This window comes from Hetaerina americana, unplaced genomic scaffold (assembly GCF_022747635.1).
Source record: "Hetaerina americana unplaced genomic scaffold, ioHetAmer1.1.p SCAF_4, whole genome shotgun sequence".
Lineage (NCBI taxonomy): Eukaryota > Metazoa > Arthropoda > Insecta > Odonata > Calopterygidae > Hetaerina > Hetaerina americana.
Window position 1 is genome coordinate 31,316,730 of NW_027286985.1, and position 26,590 is coordinate 31,343,319.

A 26,590-nucleotide genomic window follows, 5' to 3' on the forward strand; every position below is an offset into this window, starting at 1 on the left:
CATGATTTCAGCTAACTTTGTGGTTTTTGTTAAATAGCAAAATTAAAAGGCATGCAAATAGTTCTAACATAAAATAAAGAAAATTCTGGCAAGGCTCAAAATGAGTGTAACTGTTGATTGTAAAAACTGGCGTCACCAGGACTCTCAATAACATTTTTGAATATGTGCAAAATTGGAATTGCTCTTTGCCTGTTAGAAATGTCACTGCGTATTAACTATAAATGAAAGTGACTAGAAGCATTAGCTATATTACCTCTTGCAGGTTTTAAAATGCCTAAATACTGGTTTAAAACCTATTAAGTCAATGTCTGGGAATATCATGATTCTGAAGGTTTTTCATATGAGAGGTGGAGTCATTTCAACTGCCACAAAGAAGTTGTGAAGGACTAGTTTGGACCAGCATTTGTTGAAAAATTGCCCTTTCATTGTATGTCTAATGTAAATTTTGTTGACCTTTGCAGATACACAGATGATCGTCATGAAGATTTTGTTCGTGGGTTGTGTTGGGAAACAAAAGTTGGCACTCGCCTTATTACATGTGGATGGGATCATCAAGTTTTTGCCCATATACCCCCATCTTCTACTCTTCCTTCTCCACCATCTATTACACCAATAGATGACTAGCAGGTGCTCATGAATGCATTCCATTTCTGGCCATCAGTGGCTTCTCACCAAGTATTGATTCCTGATTAATGGCCTGGTAAAGATAGGTGTTTGATGATGAACCAAAAAATGTTGGATCAAGAATTTGTATGATTTAGGTATCTGCAAATCCATCAAACAATGTTAAATCAGTTTCAAACTGTACTTTTTGATGATAAAATAATATTAAATGCAATTACCCTTCAACAGTTTTATTCAAAGAATTCTGTTTTTTTTTTCAACACAACCCCATTCCCACCAGAGCAATTTATTTTTTCAATATCGTTCAAAGGCTTGGTCTTTAACTAGCCTAATGGTATATAAAACGTTCATTAGTCCCTTACCCATAATCTCTCACTTATTTGCAAATTAACAGAAAGCTCACTTGGAATAAACACAAGGACTACTTCATAGCAGATGCACTCTTACATTCACTCCAAGTTTATTCCTCTTCCTTGCTATGGAGACGACCAACATACAGGCCTGCAGCAAGATTGAACAGACACACACCCCTCCCTGCAGCAAAATTGCAAACAACACACATCTATATCGCTCCAAATATTTTCTGAATCACAGGACATGACCTTTGAGGAAAAAGGCCACGATCATATCTTGAGGCATATAAAACTGCTTTTCTTCTAATATGATGATGAATTAATGCATTAAGTCTTTCTAGTGAGGGAAAGTACCACAACCAGGCCAGTAGAAAACATATGCCTCAGCAATTCACTAATAATGGTTACATTTCCCTCACAGCAAATCATATTCCAACTGGTAATCTCCTTGGGGAAATGCATTAACCTATCATGATAGATTAAAAAAACAAGCAAAATGCTGGAAAATATAAGCACCTAAGAATTCCCATTAACAACCTCACCCAATTACAGCAATTTAAATAGTCAACAAGGGAACCATTAGGTGCCTTAGGCACTTTAAATTAACACAACCACACGCAAGCACAGAAATACTACACAAAAGTATATGAAATGAGTATAGAGAACATAGAACAATAATCCAAAGGTCAAATAAATTTCTTAAAAAATCAACAAGCAATTCAACAAAAATGAACACCTTTGGTCAATCAAAAAGTAACAAAGTTAAAATATCCATTTTCTCAAGGAGAATGCATTTCAAGTGACATATCTTCCATGCTTAGCGGACTCATTAGCCATCACTCAATAGTAGCACATGATTAGAGAGTATATATTTCGAGATGAATGACAGAATGAGTGAAGGAAAGAATGGGCAATGAGATGGAGGTCAGAAGGCAGGCAGAAAGGTATGCATTTGCCCAAGGCATCAGGCCAGGAGAGGACGAATCGCTGAACGTTTTGGAGTAGATGCTCTCTCATTGGCCGCCTCATACAGGGCAGTGGTCCAGGGACTGGTTGGGCCAAAGGGGTTGATGGTGAGGTGGACGACAATCAGCGGCTGTGGCCAAACTCCTTAGCATCATCTTCGGTGGCATCTCCATACTCCCACATGTTCTTATGCCCACGCCTTGCTTCATTCTCTGCTGCCATATAGTCATCCATCTAAAATTGAATGTTTTTCATAACTAATAAAGATGCTCTCAAATACGGAATCATCATACAAAATGGCTAGGAATCTTACAGTTGAGTGTTCAACACAAAATTGAAAACATTCTTCCAATAGACAATGGTTTTATGGTTTATTACATAATTTATTTCAAATTCATGAACATTGCTAAACATTAGAAGAAATTTATATATTTTTGGAATAATTGAAATTGATTTAATATTTTAGAAGTTTTATGCAATGATTTTATCCTCTTCCAAGTAATTTGAAAATTGGATGATATTGATTATGTAGAAACAACACAAGAATTGCAGGATTATCAGAGTAGGAATGAACATATACATGCATGCATGCACATTTGATTCTTGATGCTATCATGGTCAAGACTATGATATATTCAAATTAAAAATTTATCACAACATTTTTGTAAGAGATGTACATGGGCGCTCTCATGTCTCTCACTATGTGAAATCTTTTTTGACAAATATGGGCCAATGCAACTTTGGTATATAATTGGTTCAATTATGCATCGCTTGCCCTTTATAGGGCACATCCTTGAACTGGATGGAGAGGTTTGGGAATATAACTACTCACCAGCTCCTTAAAGCGGAATTCACGCCGTTGGTTGGCAAAGACCCGACCTTCTGCCACCAATGATCGTCCAATATCTTCTCCTTCTAGATTTCTAAGCATTGCGTAAGACAAGCCGCCCACTCGATACTCCTCATTAAGACGGACAGTTACCTCACCATTACCAGTGAGATACCTTAGTTCAGCAACAGCATCTTCCTTGTAGTCCTCCTATTTCAAATTAATATTAGAAGAATTCTTTCAATGTTATTTAAATTTAAGCACCATAATGACATCATTGATCACAATTTAAAAAAATCTTAATTATCATAGCCACAAAATGTTTTTAAATGTCTATGTATTCATTGAGACTACTTGATGCCACCTCAGTTTCGAAGTTAGAAGGATTGTTTTCAACTCATGTAATACTAGAAATGAGTTTACATGTACAAATGGAACAAATAATGTCACATGAAAATATCTTATCAATGCTATGAACAAAGGAAAAATAAGGCTAACAATGATGAATAAATGAACAATGAGTATACAGTATGCCAAACTATTAACTACTAAAAAACCTTTTTATTTCAAAAGGTCTGATACCAAAATAAAGCAACTCATTAGCCAGTTCCCGATTACAAATTTAGTGGTGCAAGTCTTTTTATCATTATTTCTTTAAAATTGACACTAATAAACACGATAAAAAATGTAAGTTATCCAGATAGAAAGCAACCCTGCAATTCAGGAACGAGAAATACCAATTTTTTGCTGGTCAAAGCTGGGAAAAAATCAAGAATAGCATCTCACCTTGTTTAAAACCTTTTCATAATTGAATGCCTAAAATTGGATGCACGTAGCACAATATTTTACTCAGTATTTATTAAGTTCCCAAAAAATTAACCTAAACTGAACTTCCACATGGCCAATCAGTGACTATGGCCCCCAATGTCAGAAAATTCAATAATAACAAAATATTTTTCAAAGATTCTATTCCAAATGCTGTGGTTTTCCTAAAAGCAAAATTAATCCCCTCAGCTTTCTTTACACATTATTGAATTTTCCTGCTTTTAGAAAATGATGGGAAAGTCAATAAATATTAATGTTACACATACAATAGACTATCTTAATTGGTCTTGCATTAGACAGCCAATGCTTGACCTGCTGTTGGTTTCCCAAAAGGTTGAATCATACAATTTATGAATGAGCACCATTTGGGAATTTTATTTCTCAATGAATGGTCAATAATTAATTTTACATATTAATGATAACTTTTTCAATTAATTTAGGGCACTGAAATGGTATTCTGAGTTTTCTGATTAACCATTCATTTATTCTCCCAGTTAAGAGGGAGTCCACTGTACGTTAAAACATTACAACTACACTTATTCTACACGTAACTCACATCATTTGACAGCCGCACAAATGCCAACACATATTCTTGAGCAAATGGCTTCTCTGATGCAAAGCATGACGGAAGTGGAGCAGTGCTGGCAACCGGCACAGATGACCTGTTGCCATAATCCACATACATCACTGTGACATCATCTCCAGCAACCTTTTCAACCCTGGCTCGGTACCACTGGTCATCTACGAATTTAGCAGCACACAGGTCACCTAGAAAAACAAATATTTTGTAGTGGGTTATAATTTAAAACTTCATCGTCTTAGCAAGTACACACAGTCAAAATGCATATTATGCACACTACAACCCATTTCATTTCTGATTCTAGGGGAGTAAACAAAATTAATATTATGCTATAGTTTTAATCTCCAGGCTGGTAAATTGGTCACACTTCATTGAATGCCCCAGTATATTGGATTTTTGAGCAGTTTTAAGAAGATTCTGGCTAGTGGTTCATGGGATTCAAAATTTTCAGTTTAGAGGTACATGAGTTATAAATTTTTGGGGATCACAGTTTTAAAGATTTGAGAACAAAGAGTGAAGAAAAGAATTTTCAAAGAAGGATTTGAGGGCCTCACTGTTGCCACCAAATGCAGGAGTATTATTCAGTTAGTTAAAAGAGTTATGCAGTTTTGATTTCCAGACATGTTTCAATAAATGGTGACATCATCAGGGTATAACCTAATTTTGCTTGTTCATTTATTAGTTTTTATTCCTGCATAAGATCATAGGAGGAAGCAAATTTTCATTTACACCGGTGATGTGAGAACAAAAGCATGAGTGATTGTCCCAAGGGGTAACTTCTTCTGCCACCCCAATTACTGAATTCGCCAGCACATAAAATGCACTTCTTACACCTGAAAATATATTAGTTGTATGCCAGCCATCAAAATGAATCAAAACTTGTTTGTAAACTTCCAGTTCATAAGAATATATATTTTGAAGTACCCTGTTGCATTTTATCCTTTTGCAAAAGAGTGGTTTAGAATAAATCTTTCCATAATTGTTTTTTTTTTCAAGGTAAAAAAAGTGAGTTGGGCGATATATTTTTTTGAAAGAATGAGCATTTGAGCAATATCAGCTCATATTCACTGACATCAATTCCTCCAATGTGTGCAGGTATGCATAATTCAATTTGGCAAAAAATTAGGTCAAATTTACACATAGAAATAGCAGGGTGTTGCTTCGTTTTCAAATATTGGAATGCATTAATCAATGGAACATTTTTTAACAATTCATCAAAGTTATTTATTTATATGTTGAGATTTCATGACAGAGCAATGCTCAATATCAATGGAAATTCTACTATGACGCTACATTCAAGCTAAGAGTGACCACGTACAGGGTCCGTACAATAAGTATCGTGACTGGTTTGCTGTAGCCTCAATGGAGCGGTGGATGGGGGTCAGACTGGTCGGCTCGATAGAGGGGTCCCCCACCACTCAGGTGCACTTTAGTTTAGTTCAACCTTTAGATGTTCGCATTAATCAACCATTTAAAAGATTACTGAAGAGAAATGGAATAGTTTGATGCAGTCTACAAATTTTGAAGGGTCACTTTCACAAAGGAAGACATGGCTTAGCATTTCCAGATTTGTGAACGAGTCAAAACTTCATGGCATGCTATGAAATGTGAGAATTGTAAAATCATTTGCGAAATGTGAAATTATTTATGTATTTGATGGCAGAAGAGGACGATTGGCCATACAAAGATTCAATTTCCGAAGAAGAGGCTTCAAGTGATTCTGCATTTAGCTCTGGAGATGAATTTCTCGGATTTGTAATGACAGGACACCTAGCTACAATTAAAAATTTAGACATTTATCTCCTTAAAAACGTGTATAAAAAAGGGGATTGTCTTATATGCTGAAAAATGCAGTAACTTCCACACACTAGCAATAGAACATCAGCCACTCTGACTTGATATTTAGCCACTTCAGTGTATTTAAACTGAAGATAAATCAGTCCATGAAATGGGGTGAGAATGGCTCTGGGAAAAATACTGAGCAAGGTTAAAGCAAAATTACACTAATTAAAATATTTTAATAAATAACCCTGCTCAATCAAGTCTTAAGGAATTTTCTTTGTTCCTAATGTGTCACTTAAATATTGATTTTTTTATAAGTCCTGTTGTAAAGGAAAGGCATACTTTCTGAGTGCCCCAAACACTAATTGTCAGTGCAATTTTCCCAAAGTGAGAGTGCAGATGGCTGAGGTGCTACTTTAAAAATATCTCTCACAGAAATATACCAACATCTTAGGCCCAAAATTGAGTCAACTTTTCAAATCACTCAGATGCACATGTTTCGACAAAAATGTTGCACTTGATGCACATGTTATATACTTTCTTCCTGAAATTCCCATTCACTTCCACATATCTTATCCAAACTAACACAGCTATGATTGCTATGGTAAAATATCAAGATCATATTTGTACCTAAGAATTCATCAAATGAAAATAAATCACCTTTCTTAGGAGTGTATGATCCAGGCAATGGTGGGTTGGCATCAATTTCTGCTCTCATCTTGTTTGTGAGCTCAGTGAGGGTATCCCCTTGTTCAACACGCTGAACATAAAAGTGAAGCTCCGGAGTGACCTCTGATACCACCACATCAATGAGATTTTCCTTTCTTTCTTTGACCTTGTCATCCTCAGCTGCTTTGTCGTCTTCAGTTTTGTCCTCAGTGTAATCCTTCCATCGCTGAAAGAGAACATTATTATTGCAATAAATAATAATTACCAGCACTTTTTCTGACACTGTTTATTGGTTCTGCCACAATTTATTTATATTGGTTTCACCCACAGAGCATGCATATTATTTTTTTATCTAAATTATGCTTTCAGAAAGGTAAGCTATAAATATGACAGCCAAACAAAGACATTTGCAAAGAGTCACAGTGATATTCCAAGGGTGCTGTAATTTATATAATGTGTGGCAAATCACATTGATTTGAAAATTTTATTACTCTTAACGGTTTACTCCAATTGTTGCTCCAATGTGCTATACTAAAATTATTTTTCTAATATGATGTGTCATGAAAGAACTAATACTTGTATAATATGTGCCTCAGGATTAAGAAGCAATGCGAAACAGTGCCGCAGAGTGTTTCTAAAATGCATTGCATTTAACTCACGATTAGATGCTATGATATGCGCACAATGAGAGCACATGAGAAAATAGCTTTGATGGCCTTGGACTTCACTGAACGTCCACATCGAGCAATAAGCAGCAATTAATATTAAGTAAATAAATATTGGTCGATTCATTTCGAACCTTGAGATTGGAACCACAACTGAACTTTAAACAAAACATAAAGATTCTAGAAACAATATTCAAGCTTACTTAGTTAGTGGTTTTCACACTAACACCTCATATTATTTTATAGCATTCACTTCAGGATATCAAAATTCCCATTAAATATTTTTAAGCTGCTTCCAGACTTATTAGGCATTAGAGAGCATACTTTTAAGTTTCTAAATGTTAGGCATCTAATGAACACGCAGCTTGAGAGACACTCTACACAGTAGTACTGCCATCTACATACCCAAGAATCAGGAATAAACCAATGATGTCTAAATGTGATTTTTCAGATATTGATTCAGAATTTTGATATTTCAGATAACTTGGGCAAACCTTTGTTTGTAGTTACAAAGCCACGTAATGGTTTTTGCATAATTTTGAGTCCACTTTACTTCATTCTGCAGTCTTTAATTAAGTTTTCCTTTTTTTTCCCTTTAATTTAGGTAAAAAACTAAAAGTGAGACTATCATAATGTCTTGCAAAAATTGAGTGCAAAATTAGTAATGAGCTAGATGAAAGTGAAGAGAACATTGTGTATGAGGAAAGTGACAACCCCAGGGAAAATAACAGCGGAAATGATTTGGCAGCGGTGATGACAAATTTCTGGATAATAGGATAAATTAACATTGACATATTAGTAGCTACAATTTTTTTAATTGAACATTTCCATATTATCTCAAGTGTATCATTAATACTTTGATACTTTTCCTGCCTAATCCATATATTTTCGTAAATTTTAACCAGAAAAATCATGGTGCATCTTTTGGGCCAGGAAATATGGTAAATATTCTGGGGTCATATTTCTATAATGTGATTCTTGAGTAAAGGAAAATGCTTCAATGACAAATAAATCTTTGATATAATGGAAATAGTTTTCAAAACCACTCCATCACATACCCAAATAAATTATCTTCACATTAAAATTTCCATTCATGATATTTTCAAAAATGTAAAACAGAAAATAAACAAATGTAGTTGTACCCTGAGCCTTGCTTTCCTGGCTGATTCTTCGGCTTCTGTGAGGGCACGATAGTAATCAGAATGATCAGATGCCACATACACTGCAGCAAAACCTGATTCCACTAACAGCACAGACAAGTTGGCACCATCAATCCAGAGCCATCTGCAAACAAAATCATTGAGATTAAATGAAAATACTTACGCAAGCAAAGCAGGACAAAAGGAATATTTTCGAGAGAAAGAATAATCTCACCATCTGCTGCATACCTATGCAGTTGGGGAGAAACCTATTTATTCATTAAAAAAGCCTATACACGTCAAAGTCAACATATATCATTTTTTGTTATTGGTTGACAATCACATGATTAATTAGGTTTTGTATTGCCAGTGAAAAACATTATTTACCTATGTGAGATTTTTTATTCACTTCTGATAAATATAAACCTACTTTCCATGTCATACATTAAAAGAATTTTCTATTCTTTCCTTTTGTTCCTGGGTTACTATTCTCCTTCTTTACCACTAATTTTCATATACGATTACCTTTCAATACATATCTCCATCCCCTTTTCTCATCCAATTTTCCCTAAGAATGTTTTCCCAAACTTCACTCAAGAATATTTTGTCTTCTACGTGCATATAAGCCTTCTTCAGCTTACTCCCTCTCTAACAAACTTATCTTTTCCATTATTTTCATCACCCAGAACCTTGAGCTCAAAATCTACATTAATTCTCTTAAATCAAATTTATCTGGACAAACTTATGAAACAGAATAGAAAGATCTGTGGCAGAGACCTATTGTATGGCTTGCCATATTTTAAAGAAATTCATATTTTCCCATAGAAAAGGCAAAATTTGACTGGTAAAGCAAGAAAAGACTATGGAGCTTTCAAATAGAAACAATAAAAATATGAAACAAATAAACAAGAGAGATTGTTATAAGCTTAAATACAGTGACAGCAGAGCTAATTAAATATGCAATACAAATGCTGTTTCAAAAAAGGTAACACCATACAGCTGGAAATAGACATTGCAGCTCTTGAAAATGAAAAGAAATTGCTGACATGAACACCTGGTTAATAAAAATCAATATCAGCGACACTTTCCTTCCCCTATACTCCTCATACTTGTCCAAATGGGGGTCCTGTTGGCCAATCCCCCAATTTTGACTCACTCCACCACCACATAGCTCCACTCATTTTGCTGTCCTTCAACTTCCCATTGCCCTCAACTTCACTTCTATCCCTTTAAAAAATATCCTACGGCCCAAACTTAAGAAATTAAAGCCAGTATCCAGTAATTGAAATACTATTCTAATTCAATCAATTTGATCCCATTCTAGTTCCAGAGCTATATTTGTTCATTCCAAATGAAAATAACATTGTTCAATAACAATCCATATTGAGTGAATTTCAACCAAGAAAAATCCACTTAACATTCACAATCAAATTACCAACAAAATTTGATCACTCAATTTGTTTGGAGCCCTTGAATGTCATGACAATTAGGTATGGCCACTCACCCAATGTAATTACCAGCCTTATCCATATTTTCAACAATGATCTCCACTTCCCTCTGCAACACTTTTCTCTTGGTAAAGGCAAGAGCCTCTTCCCCAAAGGCCTCTCCACCAACAGGAGGGCCACCACCTGGAGCAGGTCGAGCACCTCTTGGGCAATTGATACCTTAAAATGTCATACAAACAATTTTAAAATCAAATTCATTCTTATGCTATCAAAAATACATTGAAACTGATAGATGTTACACTAGGGGAGGAATTATGAACTCTAGAAAGCGATCATTGTCACACTTTTAAATTTGAAAACCTTTCCTTTCCATTTTTGAGTTCTTAATTTTTCATGATTTCTTGTATTTATTAGTCTTTATTTTTTCATTGAGGTTTTATCTACTTTAAAAGTTGACACAATATAACATTTTAAGCAATGGCTTTCGAAATTGATTTGAATAATGTTTTCATATATGCCACATGAGATATGGCAATTCTGATGCACAATTAATATTTAATTACTACTGTGAACATATTCAACTATTAAGCGCAAACATCAGGTTCATTCCCCTTCCCTTTCCGGAAATAACAATAATTACAGAAGCTAAAAATAACTGGCAGGATTCAAATAAAATTGTTTTTCAGAGAATAAATGGCATAACTTGTAAACTAGGGTGACATTGTACTGCACAGCCAAAGAGTCAAGTATTGCTATTCTATTTTTAATCATGTTACAATTCTGTGATTCTCCCACTCACTACAGACCATGCCAAACATGCAAGATGGCCAGCAATCACATAGTTTCTGACTCCAGGTTTGCAAGGACAAAAATTAATTTTCCAAGGTTTTGTGATAGCATTTTTAAAACATTTTATCCCTTAACTAATCCATTAGAAATGCTAAATTTAAATAAACAAATACTATTCAGCAAAATTTCAGGATTTTCCTATACCTCATTTTTTCCAAGTAATTGAGGATGACCAGTCACCCAAAATATGTCTATGAATGGAAAGAAGAGCTAGTCAGGATCAATCTTAAGTAAAAAATTGACCCAGAGGCCAAAAAGTCCTGCTTTTGGTTGTTTCTAATACATGGTCATAGCAATACCCCCAACACTGATAAAAGAAAATTTCTAAATAGGAATCAATGGGGCTCACATATATGAACATACCTGCTAATAAGAATGTTATGATGCAAGTTTCCTTTGGCACATAAAGCCTCAGTCTTGACCCACTAGCAACAAACTCCACCAAAGCTTCCGTTCTCCTGGCACGTGTGAGGTATGGCAGAAACTGCTTTGCTTTCGCCACATCCTGAGGATTTAAGTTTTTATTCTCAGTACTAGGCTTAATAATGGAATCTGCTGAATGATATCAGACAAAAAGCAAATGCAACATACTCCTATCACTTCTTGCACCCTGTGAGTAGGTATGTCTTTCTTTGCATGAACCCCTCTCATTGACTTATTCGCCTTCAATTCAGCAGCTATCAGTTCATCATAATGGGAGGACCGTTGATCATCATCCTGACGATACTTCACCACAGTCGCAAATCCTTTCAACACCATTGCCTCAGCCACGTTCCTTTATCACCAAGTAGAGCACAAAGAAAAAAATAGCTACATAACTATACAGATTTGTTCTGACCTAAAAAAACCAAGTGCATGTACCCAATAAAACTGGACAGTCAGTCACAATAAATAATGAAATCATTTGAATGAATAAAGCAGTCTTTAAAGCATAGGGTAAAGTTCTTTGTACTCTCCTGAGCCATATTGATTTTTCATGCTAATCACCAAGGGATTCAGGGAGCAAAATCTTACTGTTGCAGGCAATATGCCCTATTTGGATTTTCTCATTTACAACATTGCACATCAAAATTTTTGCTAATTTTCTGCTATAAAACTGCTCATTAATCAAGGCATGAAATTTAATGAACCATTATTCGTGTGTATTCTCTCTGTTCTGACTTTTTAGACTTGAGATCAAAACAATTACCTTGTTATTGGCATTTTTTCAGAAAGAGGCGTGGGAAATGAGCATACTATCATACTCCTGTCATCAACATACCTATCTACAGGAAATTAAAAACGTTAATCTTCATTTATCCGATGAAAAATGCTACTAAGCCTATATAATGGCCTTACAGTTGGCCTAGGTAGTTCACAATGCCAATGCATTTTCTATTTTCATGGAAGAGATCGCACACCAAACATAATTAAACTAATCAGTGCCAGAGTTCACCATGATATATACAAAGTATAAACTAAGCATTGTCCAGTAGGAAAATCTTCTTCCCCATATTATGTAAGGGAAAGAGATCCTCATCCCTAGGATTCCCCCTCACTCTGTAATATTATAACAATACATTGTCAATTATCAATCATAACAAAAAAAACAGACAAATCATCTCATGCATGTACACAGTTGCTTACACTTAAATATTAACCTTTTATTCAAAACATTACTTTTTAGAAATACTGATTTTCTGTAGCATAGGAAATAACTAGACTACGCTTTTCCCTGTTACTGTGACCCTTCTACTAGGGCATATAAAATCCCAAGCTCGCAGTAAATGTTGCAAGTGCTAAAAAAATCTTTTCACATAACTTTTTGAACTAAATAATGAACATAAATAAATACTATGATTTTCAACTCTATGAACCTTTCTTTAATTCATTTCAGTAAGTTCTGCAATAAAGGCCACAAAGTAACAGATGTGGATAACTCAATCTCAACTAAGAAAATGTTTAAAATAAAAATCACCTCAGGAATAAGCAGTCAATAGAGAGTCAACTAAGATTAGTACCTCAGCAGTTGGATAAAATATGTCATGACTCGTACAGGTGTACTCCTGTATTAATACATTAATGAAAACTGTCCGTTTTACTAGCCGAATTCATTCAATAATATGTGAAAAATTCATTTACCAGGGCACATATGTGAATTTTCAATGCTGACAATAATAATAATACATTTATTTTACTGTTGCAAAACCACTTTTACTTTGTTACATTACCACCTAGTCCAAAAATAAAAAGAAAAGGATTACATTACATTATTTGACGAGTCTCCCAAATTATCACTTACACTGTAGAAACACTTTTTCGCAATAAATAAATTGGCCCTCATTTTAAATACTGCAAAAAGGGTAATACCACTAATAACATTGGGAATCCTGTTTAGTAATACAGAAGCAGAATTGTAGACACCTTTTAGACAGAGAGAGCTGGAGTGTTGATTTGGATATATATATTATTTCTTGATAAATGGACACCAATCAACCCACTGCAGCCAAGCATTCCTTATTATTACCATGCATTTATTATGAACCAATACCATTTATCATAATTGTAAATTTGCTAAATCAATCATCATATGATTGGTCACAGCTGTTTTCTTTAGGTGCTGTAATTGAGCTAATTAGGATTACTACAAGTTTACTCACGTTCCAGTGTTTGTTTCCACAGTGCAACAGATTTTCTGTGGGAAGTTGTTTGATGCAGGCATAACATAATCGACCTTCACATTTACACGCTTGCCAATGAGATTTTTCCTCAGGAATTCTCTTGCTTCAAACATCCATGGTATATCATACAGGGCACGGCTTCTTTTCTGCTTGTCATCTGGCTGCTTTTCCTCAGATAACCTATATTAAATAAACTTAGGATGTTATAACTGCAGCAACTAAAAAACATTTATTGATTTCCCATTTCCATAACATAAAAAGTGAATGGATGTTAGTACTATCAGTTATCAACTGGTGTCCAAAACCTATTATCTGGAAAATGACTTCTTCTATACTACATAGCAGGATATTTCAGTTGGCAAATGAAGTTTAATATAATATATAGTGTAATATAATTTCAATCAGCATATTGCTCATCTTATTACCTGAAACACTGCCATAGGAAAGCTGAAAGTTTGCCTATGGCAATGATGTCGATAACAAGATGAGCAATAGGTTGATTGAAATTTCGATTTCACCAAAACAAATCATCAGCTGAGGTCTTAGTAATGCTACACGAGCTTAGTGAAGCCAGTTCTTCCATTTCTCACAGCTGGAAGATGGTGTAAAATTTAACAAGGGATGAACAAACCATAAACACAGTAATCAACCCGAAGGTCGGTTTGGTAGGTGATGGTAGATATCACCCAGTATTAAGCCCTATACGGCGTGTGAATTCACACATCAGGGTAGGGGGGCCAGTTCCTTTCTCTGTGCCGGTTATGGTTTCCCAGGAAGACCTGGTACCCGAAAAATCACTTAAGCTTGGGTAGAGCTGCAGGTGCCCAGAGTGCCTTGCCCAGGAATCGAACCTGGTACCCTCTGGTCAGCAGTCCAATGCTCTACTCACTGGACTACCGCGACCCAAAGGGATGAATATAGATTTCAAAAGAAAGTGGACCCAAAGCTCCAGTCACTGCTCTTATGCAAGTACACATTAACATTACAGCTGTCAACGTGAGAAATCATTGAAAAACATTAATAGCAATATCAGAACTATGTAATTTTAATTTAACCCTGCCCATGTTCTACCTGGACTATACAATGGTCTAACAATTCTTACTTACCTATCCTCAAAAAAACATAACCTGACATCTACCACTACCATAAACCCTTCCTTCAATCCACATACTTTCTCCCTCCCATCATAACGTTGAGCATCTTCACCCTATTCTTCCCCCTCCTTAGCTTTCCTGGCATACTACCCACAATAAATTATTTTCATCTACCTTACCTACCTCCTTTGGATTTTGGTTCACTATCCTCTTTCCTCTCCACAAAACCTAGTATATCCTCATTTGTTCACTTTTCCATCCTTCTCCACGCCTACAATACATGCTTATCATCTTACTTTGTGCAGTGCAAGACCAAGCTCCAGATCAAAATTTTCACAAGTCTTTCTTAACATCGCGAACATTCTAATTTAATGCCATCAATTCCCTCCTCCTTGTGACAGCTTCTTTGCATGGCATAATTTTTCTTGCACCTCGACTACTTTGCCATACTTGTTTAAAACACTGCCAACATAATTAAATTGGATAAGTAGGTTAACTGCCACACATGATCTAATTCCTGTCCAACTATTTATACATTTACCTTAGCCTTCCCTTTTCTTGAAAACTGCATTACTTTTGTTTAAATTGATTTTCATCCCATACCTATAATAATGATTCTCTATTGAGTATTTATGCATACCTTAAAAGATTAAGGGTGTTATTTCTGCAAATAATAACCATACTTAGGAAAAATATTATGGAATAGGTAAACAAAATCATTTTTATTCCGCATCATGATGCGAAATGCTTTCACTGGGCTATTTTCCTTTGAGTAAATAATTCACATTTCTCCTTTCCTTTGGCAATATTTTTTCACAGTTGTTAATATTGTTAGCTAAAAAGCTAATCATTATTTACTTTCACCTTAGCTACACATTACTAACTTTCACCTATTATGAAAACAAATTCAACTAATTGTTTATCCTTCAAGTTAGATATACAACACTAATCCCATCTTTCTAAATAATACACATCTCCAGAACACACAATGAGTAACAAAAGAGATTTCATCACCTAGGAGGTCTAATGCTGGCTAGGAAAATCTTCTTAGAAGTTCCATCTGCAAGCTCAACCATAAGAGCATCAGCACTGACGATTTCTGTTACTGTACCAGCAAATTCCTTTTCTTTTACTGCCAACTGAAAAAATAAAAATAATCTAACTGATTATCAACATAGATCCACAAAGAATTTTTCAATACATAATTTGATAACATCAAATGCTCTGACGAACTGGTTCATTACTGGAATCCACAAAGGCATTAATGCAATGAAAATACAAGCACTCCAAGGATAACCTATAACCATTGATAAGCCATTCATGGATAGGAAGCCGCTTATTATCAACAACTCATCAGAAAAGGGATATAAGACTATGTTTCAATTTAGAAGTTCACACCTAGTGTTCAGATTTGATAATGCTTAATCTCTAAAATAGAAGAAGGCTTACTTGAAATTCATGGGAATTATTTAGAAAAATGTCATACACAAAATATTTTATTTAATCAAAGGAACACATATGGCAGAAATCCCTATTATCAGCTTTAAAATGTAATTCGCAAGTTTCGCAAACAATTCTTTCAAATGATTCATATCACAATAGAGCATTTATGAAAATAGATGGCCAAGTGATGCATATAAATCATGTCTCGCATCAACATGTATGCTGAGTATTATAGAATATTAGAACTATTTGACAGCTTACCATAGAGCTATTAGTACTGGGACTCCAATCCTTCCAAAGTCGCACCTTGTGCTCTTTAGCATAACGCTCAGCAGCACGGAGCTTCTCTGGTCCACCGTGAACAAATGCCACCGACCAATCAACACACCTAGCAAGACCTTCCTTCAGAAGAATTTCAGCAATGTTCCCTTTCTGAAAGGACAATAATTATTAATTGAAAACTAATATAGGAATGAATTCTAGTACTTACAGCATATATATAAGATTTTTTTCATATATCAAAATAGAAAACACAGAATGAAGCATTTTAAAATAAATACATATGTGCATGTATGCAGTTTAACTACTATGCAAGATCTAGCATTGAAATTCTTCAGGTTCATACTTACAGGATGAATGATACTGCCAACAAAATTGTTATTGGAGACAGATTCAAGGATTATTTCTACATCCCTCTGCAAAAGACGACTTTCTACAAAGTATCTGGCTTCTTTTGCATATGGCACATCTTCAGCAGGATTAGGATTGTTTTCAGACTCAAGTTTGATGGTGGGGCACTAAAACCAAACAAAAAAGTCATAAAATATCATAAATGAACTTTTAAACTGCTTATACTGTGACACAGAAAAAGAAAAAAAGTAAAGACATCTTCTTCAGCTCCAAGAAAATTAGGGGATATTCCCCTTTATTACACACAATAAGCATTTCTCAATTGAACTGCAGATAAACCACCTCCCTTATTCAAAGAATTCATCATACAATTTGGCAAGAGATATGTAGCAAAAAAAGTAATAACATAAATACCATATATATATATAACCACAATTATAGTAATTCAAAATACATATTTCATTCATTGCCTACTAACTATTTAAAATTATCTACAGTAAAGATAGACAACCTATGATTTTAGCTTTAATGCCTCACATTCATAAATCTGTAACATTAGAACTTACTCTAATGCCTGATATCATGAGTGTTATGTTGTAGAAGTCAGGCAGCAGATAAGCTCGAACAGTAGACCCATCTCTGACATGCTCTATCACAGCACGGAATGGCTTTCGCTCATGCTTTTCACAGAACTGACGAAGATTTTCAATTTTCTTCGGATTTCTGATATGATCCTAAAAGAAATAGAAGAAAAATAAAATCAATTTTCTTGAAATGTATTAAGTTCTCAAGAATGCTATAAATTACTTTTTCACACAACATATGAATTATCATATCACAGTTTCAAAGTTAGAGCTACATCAAAGGTAGAGCATATTTACGACACCTCAGTTTATAGGAGATGGTACAGAGAAATGTAAAAGAAGGTATGTACAATAAAAACGGGCAAAAGTATGAGGGTTGAGTGGAAGGACTCAAAAAAACTAAAATGGATTATGGTTTTCCCAGGTAAGGTGTAGAGATGAGAATATTGCATTTAAACGTTTATAATCATATTTGATAATGACTGTTATCTTAGGTATCCCAACGTATCATTTCCCATCAATGATCTTTTCTTGTAGTTTAGCACTAATACTATGATGAACTATTAATGCCACGAGGCCAGGGATTCAGGTAGATGGTTCAAGTAACTACCTCGCAACAGATTACATACCACATGCAGAGCAAAATGTTGTAAATGACTTAGTATACAACTGATATGTTCACAATATTCCCAGGTAAAAAAGTTTTGCACTATTAATGTCTTTGATGTTTAGGTAAAAGAGAAAATCTGATAGTTCTGCCTTCCAACATTTTTTTTTTCATAACTGAGTGAATGAAGCTGAGGATAGTGGTAAAACCCACAAAACTGGTGAAGTACCCAAGAGGTAGGAAGCTAATGTATGATGGAATAAGTACCTCAAAACATTGAAGAGACAGTTCCCACTTATTTATTTATTAGAGTATAAGGGTGATAACTGTGACAAACGAACTACAGATGACAAGGGTATACTAGTTTATTCCACTCACACATGCTTTCAATTTGATGTTCTTGACTACCTTGAATTCGTTCATTGTTAATTCTTATAACAGAAGGCTTTGCTAACAATGTCACTTCAAGGGGATAATACAAACATTCACAAAATTGGAGACAACATAGTCATAATAAAATTCTTGTTTGATTTTTTGCAATTATGGCCACATTTTATCATTATCTTCATTTTTATGCTACATATCATATACCTGAGCATTTGGAGACCATTTCCCTTTCTTTGCTGCTTTTGCTGCCTCCTCCAATTCAATTAGCTGTGTCACTTCAGGAGCTGACCTTGCATTTTCTTTTCTCACTGATGCAAGCCCCTCAGACACAAGAAGGTTTGTCATATTCTCTGCTGTATTTTCATCTGTGAAAAGAAAACATACACATTTGCTAGCTTACATACATCCTCACAACCTCTTACATTTTCATAATAATATATCTTGGCTGTTGGGTACATAAAATGTAGTTAATAATATAATTATTTTAAACAATGAATTTAACAAGATATTAATAGTTTCGGGCAAACTTATCAAAAACTTGATTCCAAAAAATTCTATTAAAACATGACCAGGATTTGAACATAGAAAGTGATCTTCAGGCTAAGACTAACAGACACTGTTTATATATTTATCTAGGCAGGGGGAGAGGGCAGAAATAGAGAACCGGGAGCAGGATTATAAATTCTTTGGAGGTAGGGAAGGTGAGCCAATGATGAGTGGTGTGCATGAGAGAAGGGAATGAAGTAGAAGGGAGCACCCCTAAAGGATGAGCACTTCTCTTGAATGAGGAGGGAATGAGGGCTGTGAGAGGAGTATGCTGCCCATTGAGAATATCTGTAACCTTGTATAAATCTTGCAAGACCTGATTGAGGTCGATGGAAGCATATAGATTGGCCAATTGAGAGGACAGGTACTGAGGAAGGAGTAGTAGAAGGTGAAAAAATTCCATTTACAAAGCTCTCCTTAGTGCATAAATTATTTAAAGTCTTCATTAGCTCTAATTCATTTAGCCTATGTACTTTAATTTCCACTTATAAGATTTCATTAATTAAGTTACTATTGGGATTGATTTCAAATAAATGCTTGGCAAATTGGGATGCTGACTTTACATTTTTCATACAGTCCTGTCACTCCTGAAATTTTCAACCTCCTTGCATTACATATACAGCATTACACTTGCATTATAGCTTGGTCCAATTTATTAAAATCTATTTGTAACTTATCTTGAAGTAGTTCCTTACAAGTTTCATATGAAGTGACATCCAGATACAGGATTCTATGCCATTTAACAATGGAATTTCTAGCGGTTGGGTTAATAAATATCTTAAACTGCCAGTTTTGTTAGTTCCGTAAGCTACAGTTTTCAATCGCTCAGTGTATCCATTGCTATTGTAGCCAATTCTTTTTTTTTATTGGCAAATGACATAGAAATATTCACTAACTGGTGAATTATAGAATGAAAAGATATAATTTCTGGGAAAAAAATTGCGTTGACTTAAAAAGAGTTTCTAGGTCAATGCATATTTTCCGAAAATGGGGAAACCTTGGTGGTTGTTGATTTATAGGAATACACTTTTAAATGAAGAAGATTGAGGGAATTGCATTTTATTTATATTTCTCCCCTTCTCCACCCCCATAAGGTGTATTTGTTTGAGGAAAGAGGGAAATCTTGCTAACAAGAAAACAAGGATTCAGTAAGGTGAGGTAATAACTGAAGCGAGTAACTAATATATTGGCTGCTGAATGTCACTAAAAATGCTGAGATTTCATTGTTTATACATCAGTGAATCATTTTGTCATGGAGATCAACTTTTAACATTAAGTTTATGGTTGGGAATTCTATTTTTAAGGCTGTTAATATGCAAAAACAAGAATTACACACAATCCACCATGTAGTAAATGTTAATGTCAGTGATAACACTTTCTCAGGATCTTACCTTTCCCAAGGAGAATGCAACCATAAACTCTGTTGTTACGCTCATTACTTTTATCATATTTCACAATCACATCCTGCCCAACCAACTTATTCCTCAGAAATTCCCTGGCTTCCCATGCAAACGGTTCATCCTTCGTTTCTTCTCCTCCCCTTTTGAAAAAAAGATAGAAAAGATTACGATACTTGCTATCTTAACCTTTACATTTAAAAAGGTTCAGTTTTTACAATTTATCAACCTATCAACCGCTCACCAGTAGTACCCCACTGACAATCACTCCTCTAATTGAATTATGTATTTATACACTCTTAATTAAATGGCTTCTTAATAAAAATTGTTCACAGATTTGCACTTCTTTAGATATTTCTATGGTCACTGGTATTTTTTAGATATTAGAGTACTCTGCAAGCCACTGCTAGGGTGAGTAGCACGGGGTGAATGCAGACCAGACTAATTTTGAGCAGTGAATAGCCCCTACCACAGTTGGACAATGTTATTCTGATCCCTTATTGTTCGTGGAAAAATGACATCTTGAATCTGTTGTATAATTAATTCTCTAATTTTATTGACATGCTCTCTCCTACTGTAATACAATGTGGGTCATGATGCATTTTCAACACCACTGCTAAAGAGACATCCTTCCAATTTATGCAAGAGATTTAATCTGTAAATTAACCTTTGCAATAAAGCCTTGAGAAGTGCCCGTGCTCGCCTCTGCAGCTCTAATATTTTGGATATGCAACTAAGTTTACAATAATAGCGCTTTACAAATCTAGCTCCTCCTCTAAATGGCACACAATCCAATGCAGCAATCAATCGAATTTCGTGAGAAGACCATATCTCAGCAGAATGCTCTAAATGAGGCCTAACCAGCAAAATATAACATCTCTCTTTGACCTTTTCATCACACAATAATGGAAAATTGAACTAACTTGAGGAGAAAGAAAATTTTCAGAAAAAATGTTTGCCACATTAAAACTAACTTCCAGCCTCACTAGAGGTAATTTCTTTTATGAGTGAAAATTTTATATTATTGATAGTTGATCATTTCTCTCTCTTTCTCTAAGTCATATATAGTTCATGAAGTCTTCATGTCCTAACTCAAATATCTTCAATTTCAGCAATGAGCACAGTAGAAGGAATAAAACATCCAATATTTAATTAAAGATGATATTATTTGCTTAAAATGTTAGCTCAAGTAAATAAGGAGAAAAAAGGTTTCATCAATGACTAGTGATCAAAAGAATTTTTTTTTGTTTTAATTACTTCATCATATGATGCAACCACCATTAACAATTCTTCCTCACGAATTTCAGCTACACAACAAATATTTATCTAGGCCTGTTTGCATATTAATTAAATGGTTCAATATTAAATCATTTTAATTTCAATGCTGGAAAAAACCTGCATATTGTATGCAGTCTTAAACCAAAAATAACAAATTGAAACTGCTAAAATACTAGGAATTTACATTGATACAAAACTTCACTGGAAGACCCACATGTCAGATCCGCAAAAAACTGACCAAAGCTATTTAAATATTTTATAAGAAAGCTCAACTTTCTCATTCCAAATGAGTAATGGTTAACACTTAGTCATGCCTTCCTTCAATGTCATTTGAATTATGGTGTTGGGTTATTATAGGGTCATTCCCTACATGTTAAACAAATATAGCTAGCTACTACAAAAGAGAGCTATTTGCTCTCTTGCTATTATACCACCACATGATTCCTGCAAGCTTTTTTTAATAGGCATGGAATCATGACTGACTTTAGTTTATTCATCTATAAGGGTCTGATTTAGGTGAAAGTTAATCTATAATCTCACATCCATATCTACACCATTAGATGTAGAACAAGTTTGAATACTACTTGTATATTGTCCTCAACGTACAACTCATTTCATGATGTTAACATCGGATTGTATAACTGACTGCCAACTCAGTTGAAATTGAACTCTCAGTACAAGAATTGGGTATACCACTCACTACTTGCTGAACCACTTTACCCAACTGATGAATTCTTTTGTGAAAATCTCAATCACATTTAAGAATTTATGTATGTATATAGAGTAATATTTATATTGCCTACATTGAATATGGTTGTACCATTTATCAAAATGAATCAAATATATTGTAATATTATTATTATAGAACAAGAACAAGGAAATCTTCATGGCTTGTGGCAACATGATACAAAATGAGATAACGCTATATCTATTAAATATGATCAATGCTTAAGGAAATGGAAATTACAGCTCCACACAAGTAATTTCCTGTTTCATTGATACCAAAACCTCAATAATCAACCCAAGGGTTGTTCTGATAGGCTCGGATAAAGCTCAATTGATGATTGGTTAAGATAGAACCAACCAAGTACTAACCCAAACGGAGTGTGAATTCACACACCAGGGTATTGGGTCCAGTTCCTCTTCCTGCACATTTGCAGGTTTGGTAAATTACACAAACCAAAAAAGCACACAACTCAGGTGAAGCTGATGACCCATATTTTATTTTAATATTTAGATGACTGCATAAAATCACAACAGCAATTATAACAACTAAAGTATTTAGAAGGCTTTCAATCACAAACTAAATGCTATCTCATACAATATAACAAACAATTCGGCCAAATTAACCTTCAGTTTTCCAAAAATTCTTTTATTTACACAAAACTATTTGTTGAACCAATATTAATTGGAACACGACATGAAGTAAATACAGAACATTCATTTCAAGTTTTAATATTTCATCTCATTATTATGTTAACACAGAGATAACAACACATTATATCAGGAATCCATAGTCAGTGGAGTAAAATAGTGCAATCATAAATATTTATGTTAACACAGAGATAACAACGCATTATATCAGGAATCCATAGTCAGTGGAGTAAAATAGTGCAATCATAAATAATAAAGATGATCAATATTTTCTCATTTCATAATTGTTGTACTGGATTCCTTTGTGAAAAATTATGACCAATCAATACCTAAATGCTGTTATACCTGTGAAAACATTTCTCTAAACAAAATATATATTCACATAAAGGCACCACTTCCACTAAATTTTCAGTTGAACTTAGCCATTATGCCTCACTTAAGTATTTCATATGGGCTAGAAAATTCAATGATCTCCAACAAAATCACCTAGGATGGCATTGACTTTCACCAATTGCCTAACACAAAGCCAGAAAAGAGCACCAATAATATACATACTCACAAAACACCCATGCCAATTATCAATTTCACTGACACAGGATGCTTAATAAAAAATGGAACTAGTAATTTCTAGTTAGAAATTCCAAAGAAACTGCGGGAGATGCCGCAACAGTAACTTTTAACGGAGTCATCCGCTAATGTGCATTTCAATGCAACAATTTCAGAGCGTAAAAATCATTCGCCTTGACTGGGACTCGAACCCAGATCCCTCAATATCCGGTCGAGTGCTTTAGCCACTTAAGCTACCGAGGCGTCCTCTTAAACTCTGAAATTTTGGGGCTTTTAAAATTATATAATCGCAAGAAGTACAAGAACCACAACCAGGTGAAAGATGCCTTTGAATTCCTTAAAAGAAATCATTTGCAATATCAAAAGGATGAATAAAGCCACACATACATTGACATAACTTGTATTGGAATACAATATTCCAAGTGCTAAAAGCATTCACACAGTTTAAAAAACTATTTAAAGCATTCATTCATTCCAAATCCTCATATACATTAACCATAAACACAGTAATTAACCCTAAGTTCGGTTTGGTAGGTGATAATAGAGTTCACCCAGTACTAAGCCCGACGGCATGTGAAATTCACACACCAGGGTAGGGGGCCTGTTCCTTTCCCTAGGCCAATTATGGTTTCCCAGAAACATCTGGTGCCAGAAAAATCACATAGCTTGGGTTGAGCTGCAGATGCCCAGAGAGGTTTGCCTAGGAATCGAACCCAGGCTCTCCAGTCAGTAGTCCTATACTCTTATCCCTTGACTACCACGACCCACTTCAACTATGGTTCTATAAAAATCTAATGATCATTCTTGACAGATCCAGAATATATTTGAATTTTGGCCTTCTTAACTCCTCTCACTGGTGAGTGACAGAACTAACCTTATAACATGAGTTGGCATACAATACTTGGGATGTTTCAGCCGAAGGAAATTAAAATTAGTTTCACTAACAAACGTGGTTGCATCGCATGTATGTCATGAATGTTTCAAGTCTGTATGACAAATTTGAACCATTTGGATAATACTGATGGTGGTGGAGTATGTAATGTGCTTTCTAATTAGGCTAGACTGGTCTGAAATTTATGGTTTTGAATCCCAACTTGATCTCAGGAGTTAATATGTTCTGTAACTAATGTACCTGTTTAGAAAACTATTAGAAAAATATATCAACTACTCAAATAATATGTTAATCATGAAAAAAATTAATAATGGCTCATGTTACATCGATTCTAATATTGGCTATCTGACTAATACACAACTTACCACAATCAGAAAACAGACATATTGAATACCTTTTATATTTATTCTCCTGGCCCATTTTCACTCATCAGTTACCAAATTTAATTCCACATTGATCTTCATAATTAAGTTGAATATTATTAAGTGTGGTTAGATACTGACATTACAAGTGAACAAAAAATCCTATACCAATTAAATGTTTCCATTCAAACTCCTTTTATAAAACCAAAATTAACTTTTGGTTATGCTTAATGGTACATTTTCAATCAGACATACTATATTTTGGTAACTTTATAGAAGCATTAGTCCAGTTTTTTAAATCCCTTTGCAAAATTTCTCCAGTTGCCAAACAATAGTTAATTAAGACTACCGAAAACTGAAATGTTTTAACTGCATTTGGTGATGGCTAATATCCCATGACTTGAATATATATGGAGTGAAACCCTGGAACAAGTTGCTGGGCAACAGTGTCACATGAAAAATGACTACATTCTTATTTTTCGTAATACAAAATGGAAATGAGTATATTATAATGAGGTTTTCGAAATACTGCCCAACCGTTCTCACGAAAATGTTACTACCTTAAAAAGAAAATTTAACCAAATAAATATGACTTACTTTGGTGTGGGTCGTCTTCCCAACTTGGGAACAACGATATTGGCGAGTGAAATGGTCTTCTCGGCCGGTGGACCATTTCGTGGTTGTCCCCATACTATTACAGAATCCCCAGAGAGGACCTTGGATGAAAATACAACGATACTACATTAATGAAACATAAAATCCACTATTACATGACATAATTTAATAAAAAAAACAACAAACATGACTAGGAAAGCTGCCAACACTGTATCGCGGCGAATGAATAACTGTAGTTCTGAGGAGTGACAAATATAAAATTTAAACTCCTAAAATACGTGAAACATTCAGAATATTTTTCTTCCGTGTCATTTGCAAACTTAAACCCTGGCATGGGATCAGATAAATTTATAATTATCTAACGCATTCAACGGTTTCTGCGGACATTTAATTGCGTCCGGAAGATGATTTCTCATGATTAAAACCCGCAGTTTTATGAATTATACATATAAAACATCATTAAACTTATCTGTCGAAAAGAAAAAGATTTTTTATTCCGAAAATCTATTAAAATTATTATTGAGCAAAATGTACATAAACACATGGGCGACGAAAAATATGAAACAATTAATAAAAAAATACACAGGATAATTTACGCAAAATGAATTAATATGCGAAAACATATTTTTATTCATTTCTGGGGCAAAAATATTACAGATATTACGCAAACATCTCGTCTCTTTTACTTTCTCGGAGAACTATATACGTGTACTGTGATTTCCTCTGATACAAGAATTAGTGAACAGATGTTTGGATTAATCTTCTTATCCAAAATAGCTGCTAAAATTAAAACGTTTGTAATTATTTCGTGAGCAGAATAAATCTGTAAACGTGATTAACGCATCAATTAAAACGTGCCAGACTGTAGATACTGGTTTAAAATCCCTTGGAGTCAGCTTAATGAAAAAGACACCATAAATTCTTCTGTAAACTAATATGCTATCGGGCATCCTATGTTAACATTTCCTTGGCCTAAAAGGAAATAATAGCTATCAACTACTTGCCAACCCGGCACCCTAACCCCTTCAATGATGTCTGCTCGTTTCCGCAGGCACACGGCGAGAACAATATTTGTAGCGAGGAAATACAAGCTACCCCGCTCACCATGTCGTTAAACATTAGAAGGATTAGTCACAGAATTATTGCTTCTAATATTAGTCATAATGTTTCTTTTTCTCACCTGTTTTACGATTGTACGTTGCTTCGTTAGCTGTGGAGTACTCATGTTGGGCCCATGCAGATATGTAAAAGAGAAGACCTGAATCACGTGACCTCATACGCGTCTTTCTGCCTTCAAGTATGCGCAGTGGTTCTGTAGGAAGTTTACAATGGTATTTTATTTTTAAGCGAAAGTTACAATTTGCCGCTAATATGATGATAAATGTGTTTGTGAGTTAAAAATTAATATTCAATTAATTCCACTTG

General features: G+C 34.6%; 2 protein-coding genes across 5 annotated transcripts in view; one reads left to right on the forward strand and one right to left on the reverse strand.

The window, feature by feature from the left end:
- The window catches only part of LOC139692441 (methylosome protein WDR77-like), a 20,323-nt gene extending 19,474 nt beyond the window's left edge, over nt 1–849 (forward strand). For all 4 annotated transcript variants that reach the window (XM_071590633.1, XM_071590632.1, XM_071590631.1 and 1 more), the window contains one exon: nt 462–849. In XM_071590633.1, the coding sequence (XP_071446734.1) occupies nt 462–624 (163 nt within the window). In that variant the 3' untranslated portion in view covers nt 625–849. The remainder of the gene's footprint in view (nt 1–461) is intronic.
- On the reverse strand, nt 839–26,513 carry LOC139692439 (staphylococcal nuclease domain-containing protein 1-like). The gene is made up of 17 exons (XM_071590628.1): nt 26,346–26,513; nt 25,148–25,266; nt 20,072–20,220; nt 18,339–18,499; nt 17,123–17,290; nt 16,556–16,723; nt 16,188–16,358; nt 15,498–15,622; nt 13,369–13,569; nt 11,321–11,504; nt 11,093–11,234; nt 9,937–10,099; nt 8,436–8,577; nt 6,620–6,854; nt 4,154–4,365; nt 2,776–2,982; nt 839–2,177 (listed from the first exon to the last, which is right to left on the reverse strand). The coding sequence occupies exons 1-17, from the start codon at nt 26,388–26,390 to the stop codon at nt 2,067–2,069; spliced, it is 2,703 nt and encodes a 900-aa protein (XP_071446729.1). The 5' UTR covers nt 26,391–26,513; the 3' UTR covers nt 839–2,066.
- Between the last annotated feature and the right edge of the window lie 77 nt (nt 26,514–26,590).

Excerpts from the sequence above, each read along its gene's own strand:
- LOC139692439 (XM_071590628.1), bottom strand. The coding sequence starts at position 26,390 with ATGAGTACTCCACAGCTAACGAAGCAACGTACAATCGTAAAACAG. Across the intron at positions 18,500-20,071 it reads TTGCATTCTCCTTGGGAAAG|ATGAAAATACAGCAGAGAAT; the intron begins GTAAGATCCTGA and ends TTCTTTTCACAG. Across the intron at positions 6,855-8,435 it reads CCAGGAAAGCAAGGCTCAGG|CGATGGAAGGATTACACTGA; the intron begins GTACAACTACAT and ends GTTCTCTTTCAG.